This window comes from Wasmannia auropunctata, unplaced genomic scaffold (assembly GCF_000956235.1).
Source record: "Wasmannia auropunctata unplaced genomic scaffold, wasmannia.A_1.0 LD336036.1, whole genome shotgun sequence".
Lineage (NCBI taxonomy): Eukaryota > Metazoa > Arthropoda > Insecta > Hymenoptera > Formicidae > Wasmannia > Wasmannia auropunctata.
Genome location: NW_012026854.1, coordinates 1,797,490 through 1,816,374, shown reverse-complemented (window position 1 = coordinate 1,816,374; position 18,885 = coordinate 1,797,490). Strand labels below are relative to the sequence as shown.

At 29.9% G+C, this 18,885-nt stretch overlaps 3 protein-coding genes across 7 annotated transcripts; 2 read left to right on the top strand and 1 right to left on the bottom strand.

The window, feature by feature from the left end:
* The first annotated feature begins 490 nt into the window (after positions 1-490).
* On the top strand, positions 491-3,766 carry LOC105452224. 2 transcript variants are annotated; one of them, XM_011693166.1, is made up of 5 exons: positions 491-626; positions 1,731-1,817; positions 2,053-2,319; positions 2,778-2,885; positions 3,431-3,766. In XM_011693166.1, exons 1-5 carry the CDS (start codon positions 554-556, stop codon positions 3,580-3,582), a joined length of 687 nt encoding a protein of 228 aa, XP_011691468.1. In that variant the 5' UTR covers positions 491-553; the 3' UTR covers positions 3,583-3,766. The 2 variants fall into 2 exon arrangements, with proteins under 2 accessions (XP_011691468.1, XP_011691467.1); XM_011693165.1 differs by having other exon boundaries at positions 492-626; positions 2,727-2,885.
* A 1,395-nt stretch (positions 3,767-5,161) lies between these two features.
* On the top strand, positions 5,162-7,972 carry LOC105452226. 2 transcript variants are annotated; one of them, XM_011693168.1, is made up of 5 exons: positions 5,162-5,368; positions 6,022-6,108; positions 6,338-6,604; positions 6,973-7,131; positions 7,621-7,972. In XM_011693168.1, exons 1-5 carry the CDS (start codon positions 5,299-5,301, stop codon positions 7,767-7,769), a joined length of 732 nt encoding a protein of 243 aa, XP_011691470.1. In that variant the 5' UTR covers positions 5,162-5,298; the 3' UTR covers positions 7,770-7,972. The 2 variants fall into 2 exon arrangements, with proteins under 2 accessions (XP_011691470.1, XP_011691469.1); XM_011693167.1 differs by having other exon boundaries at positions 6,335-6,604.
* A 4,716-nt stretch (positions 7,973-12,688) lies between these two features.
* Positions 12,689-14,774, bottom strand: LOC105452223. 3 transcript variants are annotated; one of them, XR_974698.1, is made up of 4 exons: positions 14,523-14,774; positions 13,614-13,791; positions 13,123-13,344; positions 12,689-13,025 (listed from the first exon to the last, which is right to left on the bottom strand). XR_974698.1 is itself a non-coding variant. In XM_011693164.1 (4 exons), exons 1-4 carry the CDS (start codon positions 14,523-14,525, stop codon positions 12,994-12,996), a joined length of 378 nt encoding a protein of 125 aa, XP_011691466.1. In that variant the 5' UTR covers positions 14,526-14,774; the 3' UTR covers positions 12,689-12,993. The 3 variants fall into 3 exon arrangements, 1 of the variants encoding a protein (XP_011691466.1); XR_974699.1 differs by having other exon boundaries at positions 13,123-13,295; XM_011693164.1 differs by having other exon boundaries at positions 13,123-13,295; positions 13,622-13,791.
* Positions 14,775-18,885: the final 4,111 nt, after the last annotated feature.

Genomic DNA, 18,885 nt, shown 5'->3' with positions numbered 1-18,885 from the left:
GTGATCGGATTTTTTGTCCGACCAAGTTAATCGTAATTATCCGTTTGTTATTTTTTAGAAGGATAACTCAATATTTTTCAACGGAAAAACTTGGAAATTTTTCTGAGTGTACATAATTTCTGCAATTAGTATATGACATATATTTGCAAAAAATATATGCACACACTTTTAAAAACATTATACATATAAAAACATAATAAATAATTTATAGAAAAACTAAAGTTTGTAAATAGTAAAAATTTCTAAAGCCTTTGAATCTATCCTGTATACATACGTATACAGGATAGATTCAAAGGCTTTAGAAATTTTTACTATTTATTATGTTTTTAAAAGTGTGTGCATATATTTTATCATATTAAAGATGTAGGTATCAATTATTTTGCATATACATGCAAAATAATTGATATCTACATCTTTAATAAGTGACGTTATTATACTCGGTTATATAAAACTCAACCAGTACCAATTATTCTCATTACTCACAAATCAGGAGGTGTAGTATGTTTCCTACTGTACTCATACGTACGACTTTGTATTATACTAAGCATAAAACATGTTGTTTTACGTACGTGGTATATTCGGCATTGCAATATTTGGATTACTCTCGGCTGGAGAATCTCAGCTTCGTAAGTATTTCTTAAAAATTCTTTGAAAATATTCTTTTAAAGATATTATTATGCTAAATTAAATGTCAATGAATTGTTTTGTATATAAAAAATTTATTATGTTAAATTAATAAAGAGTTGACAGTAAAATAATTTTGCAAATAAGAAATAACATAATTTTAAACAAAAATCATATCTTTTATGATAATAAATTTTTAACAATAAAGTGAATAGACTGCTTAATACAGAGTATTACGATTATCGTGATCATTTTTGCTAAAATACTTTAAAACCTACCGTTTTGATTGTGAAATGTTGCCAAATGGGAAACAAATGCCAGCAAACAATAATGCCAGGGTCTAACGTATCTCCTCAGTTGGTTTTCAATGTAAACCAAATCTGAAGAACATATTGCGCAGTTAAATTGACGACAATTCTAAAGCTGATTTGACAATAGCAATGCGACGACAGATTGACACAACAAGTTAAGGACAGATTTGTTTACTGCGAAGCATATTATTGCATTTTTGCAAGATGTTTGCTGACACTGTTTGCAATAACAAAACTGCTATTTGTCACCAATATGTTCGATATTTGCTTACTGTTAACTACCACTCTCTTATATATTTTGCCGACAAAGATTATTGCATTATTGACAGAATTCTGTACTTAACAGAATTGATAAAATAACGTGAAAATATGTATATTTTCCATTTGCGGCTTTTCGACAAACATAATTTGACGTTACTAACATTTGCAATTGTAGAAAATGTTATAGGAGTGATAATTGTATTTTTATATTCGTTAATTGCTCTATAAAGAATCATCTTTCTATTAAATGTTCATTTTCGTGATTTGCTAAACGAATAACACTAGCATCTATATTTTCGAGTGATGCTTATATCTCTGTCACAATTGTCATCATAGAACGCAATATCATTTTCCATTAAAAAACAAAACATTTGCGGAAGAATCTTCTTTTCACTTACGAAACATCTAATAATATACATGCTCTTTATAAAAATGTAATTACATTCTAAATTATATTTTAAATTACGTGTTTATTAAATAATTTGTACATTTTTATATTTTTTTATTTGATTATATTTCTACTTTTACTCGCAGCTGTAACTACCTGCAAGAGGGATTTAGTTGATTATGATGCCTGTTTAAAAGATGCATTAGAAGAAGCATGGCCAAGATTTGTGAAAGGTATCTATTTCAAAAATTTATAAATTTTCAGTTTTTTAAATGAAATATATGCACTATATATACTTACAGCAATGTTAGGAATATGTATACGACTAAGCAATATTAATAATAAACAAAAATAAATTCATAAATCTAAATTCACAATGTATTTAAATTTTTTTAAACTTAATAAATAGATTAATTAGATAAAATTGTTTTAAAATATAAATATTAATTAGCTTATTCATGTTGATAGGACTTCCAGAATTTGATTTTCCACCTTTGGATCCATTATTTTATAAAAACGGCAAAGTTGTATTTAATTCTGGTGAGATGCATGCAGTAGCAATTTTTTCAAATCTCAGTATTATCGGTTTATCGAAAGCCCGATTTTCTAATGTAAGAGCAAACTTTCTTGATGATGTTTTCCATTTTGAAATGGACACTATGGTACCGATCGTATTCACAGAAGGTATTATAAAAATTAATGGATCCATAAATATATTCAGAATTGCTGATGAAGGTAAAATAATTAATTAATTTCATATTTATTTTACGAATTCTATTTATTTTATTGGATATATTAACCAATTTACTATAACGCTATAAGATTAATCAAATATGTTACATTCTTTTTATAAAGAATTAGCTTTATAAAGAAAATCTATTTTGTTACAATTTTATTATTAAAATAATTTTCAAAAACAATTAAACCTATTATAATAATCTATTAATTCAAACTCTGTGTGTGTGTGTGCACGCGCGCATGCACATGTATTGCATACATATCAGTAAATCTATGTCTAATAAAATTAATAATAATTTTAGTAATTTTGTAATTTGAGAATTCTGAAAGTGATAATTACAAATTTTTAAGTATTATTGTATTTAGAAAATATGATATTTATATTATTGTAATTTATGTAACAGGTCACTTAAATGTAACTCTTGGTGATCTCAAAATATCGTGTAATTTAACAGGACATGTAGTAAACGATACATGGATTGTGGAACATTTTCGGATCAATCCATCACTATCAAAATTTAAATTTGATTTCAATAGTTTTAACGAAGAGAACAAAGAACTTAGTGAGTATCTATCTAATTCAGATATAATTTTATTTTTTGCGATTTCTTCCAGCATGAATTGAATAAAGCATGAACTTCAATAAAGACTTATATTTAATTTATATTTTTTAGATTTCCTGCTTAAATGTAAATCCCGTCATTTTAATAAAGTTTGTCTAGAGTAATTATTTAAATGCTAATAATTCATAAATTGTACAGATTTATATATTAAAAATAATATTATAAAATACTAGGGTATGTTAAATTGAAATATCAGCATAATTGGAAAATTGGATCATTGATTAAAAAAAAAAAGAATAAAAAAAGAATTAAAAGTTTGTTTTACAAGTTGAAATCATGTTCAATTTTCATTTATATTAAAATTTTTCTATCAAGATTTTTTAATGTTTTGCCTATTTTTGACAAATATAAAGTCACAAGATAAAATATTTATTTACGTAACACATTACAATTACATTTATATGTATAATGACCTTACATTAATTTGTTTTCCACTAAAATATATTAATTGACAATTAACAAATTTTTATTATTTGTATTTTCAGATAAAATTGTCATAAATTTTGCAAATGAATTCTGGCCGGTTCTGGCTCGAGTAATGTTGCCAAGCATATCCATTTTAATGGACCCATGGTTCACTGACTATGCAAATTTGTTTTTCTCAAAAGTTCCTTTTTCAAAAGTATTTCCAAACTAATATATATTTATTATATTTCAACAAAGTGCTAAATTCCTCGTAAAATTACTTACATACAAAATTACTTACATACTAAAAATACATACATTTTTGCAATAAACATGTGGAATATGTTTTTGACTGTTTAACTTAAATTTCGTTTTTTAACTATTGTAAAAATATAAATAAATATCTTACGTATTATTTTCAGTGTAAATTATTTTTACCACGTTTTTGTATTTCTAAATATCTATTAAAGAGTCAATATGAATGATAAGTTATTACATCTCCAAAAAACGTTTTTAAAGAATTAGAAAAAAAATACCTATGTTTGAAAAATTTTCATATGTCTTCTGTCTCTAAAATCTCATATATGTATTATCAAAAAATTATATACATATAACAAGCACAATAAAGTAAATAATCCTTTTTATATGTTACACTTGTTTATGAAATAAAAGAACGATATAATAGTTAGGTATTGACTTATACTTTTATTTCCTCTATGCATTCATCGTAATTGATTTAAATATCATAAGAAGAAATCTATCATTTATAGCTAGCTAAAAGTTTTTATTATTAATTGTGATCTCAATCTTTTGTCAAAAATAAGAATATAGATAAAAAATATTATTCTTAACTATACGAAGTCATTTTTTTTTTATATAATTAAAAATTTAAACTGAATACTGACAAGAAAATATATTTAAGCTTATCTAAATTTAATTAAATTGATATAATATGTTGCTTCTCTGCTTTTGAAATTTCCGATTTCCTTTCATAAAAAACATGAATATTATTTGTATAAAATTATATAAAATATTATATATAGTTTCTTTATTCTGTTATTCTCCTTGTTATATTAATAGCTTGGTACATAAATTATTTCAAAATTTCTCATCGTAGAATATGTGTTTTATAAGATGGATTTGCACGCATAAATTATTGAAAATTTGTTTTCTCTTCACATTCTGAATATTGCAGAAATATCAATGTGCAGTGATCCTCATTGGCAGAACCGCGTGCAAACGTATTAAATTAACTCTTCGTGCTTTTGACATGATTCTCTATGTAAGTAGCAATTAATATTTGGTTGATCCTGCTTCCAAGCGTGCACATGTACTCGTCTTCTTGTTTAAATAAAGACATATATTGAATTGCAACAAGTGTGATTGTGCCTCGTAAAAGTACTATCCTGCTATCGTATTATTTCCTACACATACATACAATACTCGCTCATGCAACATATGCATACATGTACAGTGTATTAAACACACTTCATAAAATTCTTTATGTTAATATTATTTTGTAAACAAGAGTTTTCAATTTTTTCCTTGTACTCGTAGCGTATTTATTAAAAACTATATACTAAATAATGTATCTTTATTTAATATATAACATTATTTGCAAGTAATATATACACACACTTTTAAAATCGTTATAAGAGCATAATATATCATTTATGAAAAAAGTAATAATTATGTAAATAATAAAAATTTCTGAAATTTACCTTTGAACCTCTCATATGGAAAACATGATGTAGTCACGTTACACGTGACTACATTATTCAATATTAATATAAGATCAGGATACACGGTCGTACTGGTGTCTCGGCGCTAATGATAGTATTAACTCCGTTGTATAAAACCAGGATGCATTCGCATTATTTGTGCAGATCAAGAAACACGGTGTATTTCCTATCTAGTGTACGCAAGACCCTTGTTATAAACACAAAACATGTTCTACATACGTGGTATATTCGGCATTGCAATATTTGCATTACTCTCAGCTGGAGAATCTGAGATTCGTAAGTATTTTTTGAGAATTCTTTGAAACATTCTTTTAAAGATATGTCAAATCTCAATATACTGAATTGTGTTATATTCATTAAAAGTTTACTGGATAAAATTAATATAGTGTTGACTTAAAAATAAATTACAAACAAGAAATCATAACTTCAAAACATAAAATAATGTAACTTTAAACAAAAAAACACATAATACATTTTTAAGATAATGAATATACAACCAGTAAATAGATAGTCTAATATGGAATAATACAATTGTAATTATTTTCGTTAAAATATCTTAATAAAAGTTATATAATAATTATTCTTCTGTATTCGTTAATCTGTATTAATTGTTCTAAAAGCAACTTTTGCTTTTCTACAAAGTGCACTAAAGCAATACCCTTATTATATTTTCGATATTTTTATTCGATATTTTCATCATTTTAGTTTTGTCATTCATGTCAACATAATATAATTTCCAATAAAAAAAACGAAATCTAAGGAAAAATCTTTTTTTTGTTTATGGTATATAAATAATATATATGCGTTTCACAAAAATGTAACGACATTCTATGAATTGCATTTTAAATTATATGTGTTCATAAAATAATTTATGCCTTCTTATATTTTTTATTACTACTTTATTTTGTTCTATTTTCACTTCTCCTCAGCTGTAACCATCTGCAAAAGAGATTCAAATGATTATAATGCTTGTTCAAAACATGCTTTAGAAGAGGCATGGCCACTATTTGTGAAAGGTATCTATTTCAAAAATTTATATATCTTTTAAATAAAACATATGTACTACTTACAATTATATTCCAATATTAAGAATATTTGTATGATTAATCAATATTAAATAAAAATGAATTTATAAATTTAAATCCACAAACTGTTTAAATTTTATTTAAACTAAATAAAAACGATTAATTTTATAAAATTTTCTTATAATTTAATAAATGCTAATTAGTTTTTTCATATCAATAGGTCTTCCAGAATTTAATTTTCCATCTGCAGATCCATTATTTTTCAAAGACACTAATGTTGTACTTAATTCTGGTGAGATAAGTATCGAAGTAATTTTTTCAAATCTCAGTGTTATCGGTATCTCGGATACCCAATTTTTTGATGTAAGAACGCATTTTCTTAATAAAGTTTTCCATTATGAAATGGATGTATTAGTACCAAGCCTGTTTGTAGAGGGTATCGCAAAAGTAAATGGTAGCATAAATATATTCAGAGTTGCTGATGAAGGTACATTAATTAATTCTGTATTTATTTTGCGAATTATATTTATTTTATTACATACATATATTTTTATTTACAAATGTAACATTAATCACATATATTACATTCTTTCTACAAAGAATTTGCAAAATTTATCTAGTTACAATTTTATTATAACTATTAAAATAATTAAAAAAAACAGTTGAAATAATTATACACACATGCGTGCGTGGATTACATACACATCTGTAAATCTTTGTCTAATAAAAATAATAATTATTTTTGTGGTTTTGTAATTTGACACTTTTAAAAGAAATAATAATAAATTCTTAAGTCATTACTACTTTATTTTTAAAAATATCATATTTTTGTTATTAATGTAATTTATATAACAGGTCACTTAAATGCAACTTTAAATGATATCAGAACAACATGTAATTTAACAGGACATGTAGTAAATGATACATGGATTGTAGAACATTTCCGGATCAATCCGTCACTTGGAAATCTCAAAATTCACGTCACGACTACTATCGAAGAGAACAAACAGTTAAGTAAGTATTTAACTAATTTAAATATTATAATTCTACTTTTTGCTATTTTTCAGTATAGATTAAATTATCTAAATAATAATATATAAAAACTCATATCTAATTTATTGTCTAGATGTTAATTATTTTAGTAAAAGTTTGTCTAGAATAATCATTTAAACACTATCCACAATTTGATGATTACAATTAAATATAATATTATAAAGTGGTGTACGTTAGAATAAAATATCGGCATAATTGAAAAATTAAACCATTGACTTAAAAAAAAGAGTTAAAAGTTTATTACTTTAAGGGGAAATCATGTTTTATTATCATTTATTTTAAATTTTTTCTTAAGATTTTTTAAATATTTTGCCTACTTTTGCAAATATAATATCATAAAACAAAAATATTTATTTATGCAACACGTTATAATTGCATTTATATTAGAATCTTACTTTAATTTGATTTTTACTAAAATATATTAAAACGTTATATATCAATTTTTTTCAGATAATATTGTTTTAAATTTTATAAATGAATTCTGGCCATCAATATTTCGAGTGATTTTGCCATTCCTGTCCAATAAATTGGATCCATGGGCGACTGACTATGTCAATTTATTTTTCTCAAAAGTTCCTTTCTCAAAAATATTTCCATAAAACTTATTTATCTATTATACGTCAAGTACAAAATTCCTCATAAAATTAAAAATACTTACATTTTTGCAATAAATATATTAACACTGATTTTTTAATATTATAAATAAAAAATTACAACATGTAAACATATAATATAATAAAGTGAATGATCACATCCTCTTTGTACATTACATTTATTTGAGAAATAAAAAGTTTAAGTATAAGCATTTAAAAAATATCATTTTGTAGCGTAAAATTTTTTTTATTAAATTTTTCAATTTTTTGTCAAAAATGAAATAAAAATATTGTTATAAACTAAAGACATTACTTTTTATATTAATTGAAAATTTAAAATAATTTAAATACTAATAGAAAAATTATATCTAAATTTGCTTACTATTTTTAATTTGATTACTTTTATATGTTGCTTCTCGATTTCTGAGATTTACGGCTTTGTTTTATAATAATTTGAAAACAATTAACTATAGAAAATTATATAAGTATTTGTTTTTTTTTGTATTAACATAACGGCATAAATTAATTAATAAAATTTCGTTGTATATGTATATAGACCCAAAAGCAAATTAATTATTTAAAAAAATCTCTTGTTTACTTTGACATACTGCCAATACATGAAGCATATGAAATATATTTATATTATTTAGAAGTACAGTTTTAAATTTCACTTCTTAAGACTTTCCATGCGAATATCATTCTGCAATCTGTATTTTCAATGTCTTTAGTTCTTGACATATTTATTAAAATTTATTCTCTAAGTCATTCATACTTGAATATATAATATACATGAGCAAACAATGTATGTACTTTCAGTTTGAAAGACTATAACAGCATAAGTTAACCTTCGATCAGAAAAGGATATAGCAAAGAATTTAACTAATTAACACTTATTTTTCCTTGTCTTATGCTTACGCACATCAGTATCATTAGATTTTTTATTGTGTTTTTTCTTTAGAAGTCGTGAGAGCTGAAATTATATAAGACTCATTGTTTCTAACACAATCGAAGTAGTTGCTAGAATGCTGAAACGATCAGCATGTTATTCTACACGCACAATGTATTTTATCTTGCACTATTTGGATTATTTTCAGCCGGATTAGAAACTAATATTTGTAAGTCTTCTTTAATAAATCTTTGTTATTTACTTTTTAACTGTTTTAAAAGTGTCAACATCGCGCTCAATGTCAAGACTTCAAGTGACCGGCATGAAGATGGAATCCAAACGCATCGTTGCATTTATTGAATCTATACGAGCATTGCAATCGCGCTGCAGTTAAATAGTTAATGTTATATCAAATATCAACGCATCCATAGTTTCATTTGTATAAAGTTATCAGATCAAAAAAATAAGGCATGCATATGCGAAAAGAATAAAATACAAAAAGTCTGAGGGAGAAATAGAAAGGCATGCGTAATTTGTTGCGAACAGAAGTCAAGAAGGGAAAGTTGAAATACGCGCCAAGAGTGCAAGAAGTTGTCAAACTTTCGCATCAGAGAATTCTTTCCATGCCTCCTGGAATATCCGTAATAAAGTTATAAACTTTTAGGAAGGCCACGCCACACCTTCGTTGTATAACTGCTTACTCTGAGTTTTTCGTAGTGCACAATGATCGAACTAAATTTCGCTTTTTTCGAGCATCGATAACTAAATCTAAGATCCGATGGGCAAGTTTCTGCAGCTTTTTTACGAACTGATGACTGGCCAATTTAATCACTAAATACATTTGTCGATACTGTTAAAGATAACTTACTTGTAATGTTGTAAGAATGAAAAGGAATAAATTAGCATTATACGATTTATTTGTAGTATGTAATAATTTTATATCTCTTATTTACCTGAATCCAATAAAATTCATATTTTTAATCAAGTAATTGAATAGTTGAAATTTTATTAGCAAATTTTCGAGAAGAGCAAAACTTTTTAAAATATTTTGTTAAAAATACGAAATTATCCTGTATTATACATTATTAAAGTTTTAATTAATTTGATAATTGTATTTTAAGATTTTATATTACATGCAAAGCAGCTGTGATATAAATGGAAATGTATTCAATAGAAAAATTCTATTATTACAATATGAATATCTGCAATATGAACAGAATTTCCTATTTATAAATAATGACTGTTATATTAAAATGTTGCGCATTGATCATTTTGTCGTAAATACCGAGATTAACTAAATTTCAATTAATAAAGACGTTTATGTACAGCTCCTGAGATAGACATCCGATTCACGTGCGAATACTAATCATCCTTTTAAATGCATAATTTAGATTGTAATTATTCAATTTTGTAGCATAGTCAAAGTGATTCGATTAAGCTTTTAAAGCATACTTCGCGATTTTATCATTCGTACTTTATTAAATTATCACATCTGCTTGGTTATATATGCTTATACAGCTTGTACATGATTACATCTTTGATTCATATGTTAAAATTATACAACAGCAATATTATATTATTTAAAGCAAGTTATAGATAATATTTGTTTTAAATTAAAACGTACATTAATTAAAATTTTTAATATTTCCGTCGTTTCTAATACTTAAAACGAAATAACTACAATTAAATCTGATATGAATACAATACATATTTGAGAAAAAACTTGATGTAAATAAGCATATGCACAAATACAAAGTTGTCAAGTCTTTTTAGAATCCACTTACGCATGCACACGCATGTTCGTCAAAAGTTATAAATTTTTGATTGGAAGTTTGCGCGTTACCATAAATTTTTACGTGCAATCTCGCGACTTCGAACTTTATAGATTTGAAATGTAACTTTAGTAGAAATCATATAATAACGCCTCCGGTTCATGTACAGAAACCGATATACACACACGAAGTTACAAATTTCTGTGCAAATGGCAGAAATCCGACGGACATCAATTTTCACGAGCGTCTGAGAGACTTCAAATTTTAAGGCTCTTAAAGGGACTTGCTGTCAGCAAAAACTCGTGCAATTCGATTCGTTGGTACAAAAGTGTACAGCTCCGCTAAATTATGAATCTCGATACAGATACCACCTCCTCGTCGTTAAGATCCATTATCGTCGTGTATCACGTCATTTTTAAACTTTTATAGTGCAAAATTAATTCGATAAAATCACAGATCTAACTACTGTATAAGTTTAAACCTTGTAAAGAGGAATATAAATAAAATATGTTATATATTTTTTTTTATTCCTTTAAATGACAAAATAAATTATTTATTTTTAAAAAAATATAATAAAAATTCTAAAAATTAAATGCTTGTGCAAATGTCGTACAGATATCTTCATCAAATTCAACGGCACGACGACTCTGGTTCGCATTACATCACTTTCGACAAGCGGAGCTCAGATTGACAAAACCGATATTCCGCCGTGATGGAAACCGTCAAGTTCCGCCACGCAACTGAATAAATCACAAATACACTACCTGCGGAGACGACCGCGTTAATGCCCGCTACGCGTGACGAGGTGCAATTAATCCGCGATAAGTGCAATTAATTTAGAGTGATTTTCTCCGCACGGTAACCGCACCGAATTAAATCTCGCGCGATTCATCACGCTGGCAGGGAAAAAAAAAGTAAAAGGATAAAAATATGAAGAGCTCGAAGGAAAGGCGGGCGAAAAGACCTCCGTACTTCCCTTCATCGGGCGAGGCAAACCAGAATGCAGAGGTGCGCACGTGGACGGAAACATCGATCGTGTGTCGGCCGGCGAAGTCGGTAGACGCGTGAATCTCAATTTGCCGGCTGGTCCCCGTGGACACGTGCCTCCACGTGTATTCGCCGAACATTTACATAAGGTACGCGGTAACACGCCGATGCGCTCCCTCCTGTGACGAGAGAGACGCAGTATCCTATCCACTTTTCGAGAGATTAACTCCATAGCTCGCGAAACGAGGAGCGATTTATGCCTAGATTTATGTCTCGATTTTCAACTAGCGGCGTAGAACTTTAGCAATAATAAATTCCAATTCCAAACATATGACCAAAATATTTATTGTACCATTATCTTATAAAGTTTGAAATAAGGAGAAAATATGCAACTTTTTCTTGCTTATATCATACGTCCCTTTTTTAATTTTTTTATTTTTTTATTTTTTTAGTCTCTAAATGACAGCAATTCTAATTTTTTTAGAATAACTTAAATGACCGAATTCTTTCGGCGAAGTATCGTCTTTAATAGTTAACGTATACCCTTCTCTTTCCCTTTTTGTTTACGCAAAATAGTAGTAGTTAAAAGAATTATGGGGAGAGATGCCGACAGTGCAGCAACATTCGGTTGGGCGGGGTAACGTCACGGAAGCTTCGTCGGCACGGCATGGCTAATTAATCAAGCTTTTATGGTCGTCGTTCTGCTGAGCCTTCGACCGCCGTCCAGTTTACCGGTATTCTCTCTCTCTCTCTCTCTCTCTCTCTCTTTTTCTTTCTTTTTTTTGCTCTTTTTCCTCTCTCTTTCTCTCACTCTCTTGCTTTTTTGTAGGTCCATCTCGCTCCCGGATTCATGCCTGACCTTTCACGGACCATCAATGGAAGGGAGACAGAGAATACTCCATTTGCCTTTGTACCATTTGCCGAGTTACTCGTGCGATCTTGCAACCGCATAAATTATTCATGTCGCGATTAATGCGGTTAAATATTTAGGTACTCCGTTATTCTTTCACTTTAGCACGTCGCACCTCCGTGGGTGCGAAGCACGGGGATTACCACGGACTGCCGCGCCTCGCGCAAACAAATTTCCGCGAGGAGTCGTCCCGACGCACAGCCGGCGACGTCCTTAATTGGTGCTAATTAGACGGTTATACGTTAAACGCGCGGGCGTCGCGAATTAACGCGTTTTCTCTCGCGCGTAAAGGGAGTACGCCGAATGTGACGTTGCTACATTTTCAATGAATACTATAATGCGATATAAAAAATTACTTTTAATTCTTCAAACACATTATTCTTTCAAATAAATTTAAATTGAAAGTACAAACATTATTCCTTGTTTTTTCAAATAATTATTTCTTCACTAAATGCATCGAATAGAATTTTTCCCTCGTACGATATAAATTTTTTCGATGATTAATATGAAACTTTACGTTCAATATTAATGCAAAATTGTTTGTCGCGTATGTTCTATTACAGCCGCCCGGTTCCTGAGATTGAGTATCATCCATCTGAGCACGTTGCTGTTAGTTAATAAAGAATGACCTGCTTCATATCGCGCGTACACATATCAATCCTTCGCTATTACAAATCATCGTATAGCCTCGATGTTCTGCAGGTATCCTGGAAGACGTGGATGATATACATAAGCGCAAACAGCTACGTGAACACGGGATAGATGGGCTGCACGCTGTGGCAGGGATATTCTCAGGAAATTCACCATTTTTAAGCTTATCCATGGTACTTATTTCTCGGGAGATACGGGAGGCCCAGGGCTTCACCCTGGCAGCAGGCGGAAGGATACAAAACGAGCGCCAGCTCGCCGGGCGTAAAGGATGAACGTGTTTTCCAGCCGTAGGAACGAGATACGTTCTCTCGGAAAATCGGTGACCGCTTTAGTACGGGGCAAACACGATTATCGATATTATCCCCTTTCGCTTTGCTACAATAGAATTTTACGGAACTCAATTAGAGTTACCAAATTTGCCATTATTTAATGTCTTTTATATCTTTGCCTTGTCAAATTGCTAAAGAAATATCATTTAAGCCTGTTTTTTTTTTATTTTTTTTTTTAACTCGAATGATGTATGAGATATTTACGAAATGCGCGAAATTTAAGGGAGAAATGCGTATAATAAAAGCAGACTTTTCCTCAGATACTATCTAATATAAGGATTTATAAACAGATGACTCATATCAAATAGATATTACCCATATACGTGTAGCAACAGGAAAATATCTTGTAACTCCTTTGTGTTTTACTACAATTCATCCATAAATTAGTCAAGGGTGAAGGAGTGCCACTTAACCAACGACAATAATTCTTCGCTGCGAGAGCTCGGTTGAACAGACGATATACGCCCCCCATGAAGGATGACAACGCAATTTTCTGACAAAGAAGATTTCGATGATTTGTTTCAGGATAATCTTTATCGGACATTCTAACGAAATATCTAATACTAATACGATACTAATACTAATACTAATACTAATACGAAATAACTAATAACGAAAAATCTACACATACACATATGCATATGTATACATATAATAACAAAAAGTTCCTATCATTTCTAATATAACAATAGCATAATTTTTTATATTATAAAATACATATTCCTACACACATAATTAATATATCTGTTGTTAACATAATTTATCTGTTAACATGATTTTATATGTATAATATGTGTACAAAACTTGTGTGTATAGATTTACTTGACAAAAAGAGAGAGAAAAAGAATGTAAAATTAAAATTATTATATAATTTCTGTATAATTATGAATGAGATATATTTATTTGTCCCATTCGCAATTTATCTTAGTATACGATAATATTTTGGTGTATAGCATATAAATCAACTTGACCTCAAAACCATTTTTATCTGGTCTCAACCCTTCATAATAGCCACACACACGTACTTCGCCAAAAAATAAAACTTTGTTCAGCAGTTTGTCTTTGCTTTTTTTATTCTCATTCTTCACACCCTGACCTCCCTGTCCGGATAACCTTTACGGTACTTTTCCGACTTGCTGTGCACGTGTTCGATACTGTGGTACTCTGACAAACTTATATGGAGCCAATTCATTTTCACGAATAAATTCGCTATGTCATACGTACCATTTTCCATTTCCATTTTTCCACAAGGAGAGGACTGTAATGACACTGTCCGTCTATAGCGCGAGAACGAGAACGAGAAACGAATTTTAAGACAAATAGAAATGCTTGCAGCTTTTGATTTAATAAAAGATAATTTTAATTAATTTGATTATTTTATATAATTAAAGATAATTTTATTCTAGAACTGTAAGTTCTGTTATTATTTCCGAAACTTCACGCGAATGTTATGTTTGTGTCGTTTAAATGCGACGAAGAGCTGATCGCCTTGAACTGTGCGGAGTATTAATGAAATTCGTATGTGCGAAACTGCGATCTTGGATACCCATGGGTCGTAAAAATCTGACGTAAAAATTAGGATTGCCCTAGGGCGTAGTGCAAAGGGGTTGGTAAGTTTATGTGAGTTTCGGAATCCCAGGGTTGTAAAAGGCTCACGGTTTCGAAAAGTAGATGTTAAATCCTACGGGAACGTATAGCGTGTTTGATAATAATTTAAGTTGGACGGCAAGGATTCGCGATTACTCTCCGAATTATTGATTTATCCAGATTCGAAATCACCGCTGTGTTGCCTAACAAATAATTGTAAAAATTAATTTGCAAATGCAAAATAAGAAAGAAACTTATATAATTAATTACATACACTATTCTCAAAAGTCTCAAAGCAAAATAAACTAAGTACGCGCTGCGTTATTAAAATTACGGAGAAGAATATATAAGGTCTACAACAACAGCAATTAGTATAATGAATAAGGAAATATCAAGAAAAAACGGTGTCTTTGCACGTTTGATACGTCTGTTTGCAGGCGACGCCTAGATTAAATTTCTCGCGCATTGACATTGTAACAAAAGTGGGTGTACCGTTGTACAACATAAAGCATTACTGGCGTGAGAGACTTCGCAAAAGAACATCCCGCAAAAGATATCTGAATATTCACATATCATTCTCTCTCCCTGCTATTGTAGCTTTTATTTGTACACTCTACATTTTTCCTTTATCCCGTTACGAGCAGTTCCGGGAAGAACACAGCACTAAATCATAGAACAGCGAAACTGATGAAACGCATTTCGAAATGTAGCCCTGGGGAAAAGCGAGATGACACTACCCTGTCCGAATCGACATCCCCGATGTAATGTAACTGGGCAACGAATTACTCGATATTTATATAAAAATATTCCATTCGCAAACATTATTACAATGTCAATTTCTTTTCGTTTCTTGTTACGCTGTACTCGCAATAGTTATTCATGATACACTTTATTTATAAATCTGCACATTCTTGTGGTAATACATCATTATATTTAATTATATAATCTATAATTACATTTAAGATAACTGCATTTTAAGTATGCTTAGAGCAAAAACAACACAACCTGATCGTATTTTATTATTAAAAAAAAATGTTACCAAGATAAATGTCGTGTAGAGTGAATCGCAGCAGCGTAAATGTATTTAAATGATTAAACCTAGTTAAAGTTAATATTGAGATTTGAACTAAAATTTCTATAAGTTAAATGAGAAAATTTTTTTTAATAAAAAAAAGGACATAAGAAAGTATTTATGTATGATAATTATTAAAAGTGTACGTAGAGAAGCTGTAAGATAATTTATAAGAATAATTACTTTTTAATAGCTAGTTAGTAATGTAAGCTTGGACAAATGCAAATGCGATAAAGAGCGAGTTTTTAATTCAGGATTCAATTAATCACTCGATCTCATTAACCCGTCGTTACTGTTTGCTTTGAAAGAAGAAACTTCAAGTTACGTCGCAATAAACCGCGAATCCAGCGATAAAATAAGGAATAAGACTAGATGGAAGGTTACTTCCATAAATCGCATGCGAGAGAGAGTCTTTCTTCGAATTAGTTCTAGTACAATTAGAATTACGTACGTAACACTAATACGCTAATCGATTAAACCTTCTGATCTCATTTAACTCGCTCCTAAACAATTTGATTTCTCATAGACATGGACGCGCGGACGAAGCAACTCGGTCGAGACAACGTGCCGCGCATGTAGGAACATTTCGCAGGTGCCCACGCGTCGCGAATATAATAAGAATTCCAAACATATCCGCGCGTCTTGCAACCGTCGGTTTTACGTTCTCTATCGATTCGCCGGAACAAACGCATTAACCGCGAACCGCGAACCGCCTAGTCTCAAAGGAGCAATGTGGCTACCGCACTCTACTAATGCAAAGCCCTCCACTGTCCCGGCCTCTCGCTCTCTCTCTCTCTCTCTCTCTCTCTCTCTCTCCCCATCTAACCCACGTACGCGCATTCTCCATTCCCTTCCCCTTTCCGGGCCCTTTCTCCCCGCCGCACGGTCCCTTGCACTTCATCGAGGGCTCGCGGCTCCTAAATTTCCTACCCTTTAGTAATAATATATCTGTCCCTTGGGCGTCGCTGAGGAGTCCACCTCATCCTATCCAAGACCCCACGTGCGACTATTATCTTATATATAACCAAGCTCGAACCTCCCGAGTTTCCTACCGAACAATCCACGAGGCGTCCGACCCTGTGGCGTATCTTTGGACACTGCGAATGTATCTTTAAGACTCCCGGAAACGAGCTCGTGCTGGCGCGCTTTTATGCCCGCGTCGTGCCGACTATATATGATGGTTCCCTTTGAAGGATTAACCGAACGATGCGTAAAAAGATACGGGGCACGTCACGAGAATAAAGAAACGGTAAAAAAGAGATAGACGATTAATGAAAACTACAAGAAATAAGTTAACGATGAAGAAGCGAGGACGAGTCTTTTAATTGATCGAAAGTCTCTCGTTAGGACATTAAGAGTATCCGGCATTCGATTCTGCACAGGATATTCTAGCTTTATTGTATCTATTTTATCTTTTATTGAATAAAGCCTGATACTTTTCAAGTTATTAACTCTGCTAACTATCTTAAATTAATATCAAATTTTCGTCAAACGCTGTGCTGACGGCAAAAGTAAAAACTGTTTTATAAAAATGTTTATAAAGAGAAACAACTTTTGAAAATGATTCACTCGCGTTAAGATTGATCGAAACAAGCTAGAACAAATTTTATCGCTATTAATTATCTAATAATATAATCAATATTATATCAATGGCTCTCATATCAACAAATTTAAAATATTTAACGCTGGATTTTTTCAGTAGCTATTTTATACACACACACGCACATATATATATATATATATATATATATATATACATATATATATATGTATATAATTAAATTACAAATAATATGTTAAATATTTTAAATTTAATTAGTTTAAACATTTATATAAAAAGAGCAAAATACTACTCGATCTTTATGAAAATCTAAAAAAATGTCAACAATCTGAAATTATCATTAATATACGCCATATAAATTTTAAAGACTAATATATATAAAACTATAAACTATAAATTTTAATACTATAATTTCTTAAAGATTCATTAATTGCAATAAAATATTTGTAGGAATATTCGAACTTTATTTTTTTTTAAACAATTCTTTTTACTATAACAAAACATAAACATTGAAGAGATTTTTATTTCGCAATCTTGATAAATACGCGTATTTTCTTGTACCCGGAAAATAGCATTCTATTATGAAAATAGCATTGTTGTACCAATTTAATATTCTGTCCGCAAATGTACGAAAGAAACTGTTACGCGCGCGTTTAAAAATAGCGTATTTTCTCAGAAATTACCGCTGGCCATTTGCATGTTAAATATGTTGACAAAAGAAATAACTATGACAATTCATGACGCTGAGTAAGAACATCCGCGAGACCCTTATGTTTTGTTACAGTGTGAGAGAGTCTCCCGGGAGAACCGGAGTTAAAAGATATTTTTGAATTCATCTCTGACAATGCCAAGTCAAGAGCATAAAAACTAAGTGAGAAGTGTAACGACTATGTGAAATATGCGATAGAGAGAAACTCTTATTCACGTTCTAAAAACCTATAATGTGGCAGATTGTACTAAAGTTTTAGACATCTGATGTGCCTTCTTTTTCTTGTCAATCATCTTTTCTTTAAGAGTTATTGCAGTTAGTATTAATATCGTTATATAATGGATTTTTCTGAAAGATAAAAATTTAAGAAGAGACAAGAGAAAAAATGGATTTATCAAATAGACAATCCTATAACGATACATTATTCTGGTTCGATTCAATAATGTTGCCAATTTAAATTAATGTTAGTTTAAAGAATTGTGATTGTGAGAGAGAAGCATTTGGATTTCTTTGACCGCATGCAAGTACATGGTTTTAAAGCAAGAGTTCCATTATATTCTTGCTCCTTATTCTAATAACTTTTAATTATGTACATAAAAAACTTCAGCGCCGGCCAATTTTCGTTAAGCGAAGGAACTCGCTAACATATATTTCTAGA

Coding starts and splice junctions, on each gene's coding strand:
- LOC105452224 (XM_011693165.1), top strand. CDS start 554: ATGTTGTTTTACGTACGTGGTATATTCGGCATTGCAATATTTGGATTA. Junction 2,320..2,726: donor ATTCAGAATTGCTGATGAAG/GTAAAATAATTA, acceptor TTTATGTAACAG/GTCACTTAAATGTAACTCTT. Junction 2,886..3,430: donor CGAAGAGAACAAAGAACTTA/GTGAGTATCTAT, acceptor TTGTATTTTCAG/ATAAAATTGTCATAAATTTT.
- LOC105452226 (XM_011693167.1), top strand. CDS start 5,299: ATGTTCTACATACGTGGTATATTCGGCATTGCAATATTTGCATTACTC. Junction 5,369..6,021: donor AGCTGGAGAATCTGAGATTC/GTAAGTATTTTT, acceptor ACTTCTCCTCAG/CTGTAACCATCTGCAAAAGA. Junction 6,605..6,972: donor ATTCAGAGTTGCTGATGAAG/GTACATTAATTA, acceptor TTTATATAACAG/GTCACTTAAATGCAACTTTA.
- LOC105452223 (XM_011693164.1), bottom strand. Junction 13,296..13,621: donor ATATTTTCCTGTTGCTACAC/GTATATGGGTAA, acceptor CCCGTACTAAAG/CGGTCACCGATTTTCCGAGA. Junction 13,026..13,122: donor CATGGATAAGCTTAAAAATG/GTGAATTTCCTG, acceptor CACGTCTTCCAG/GATACCTGCAGAACATCGAG.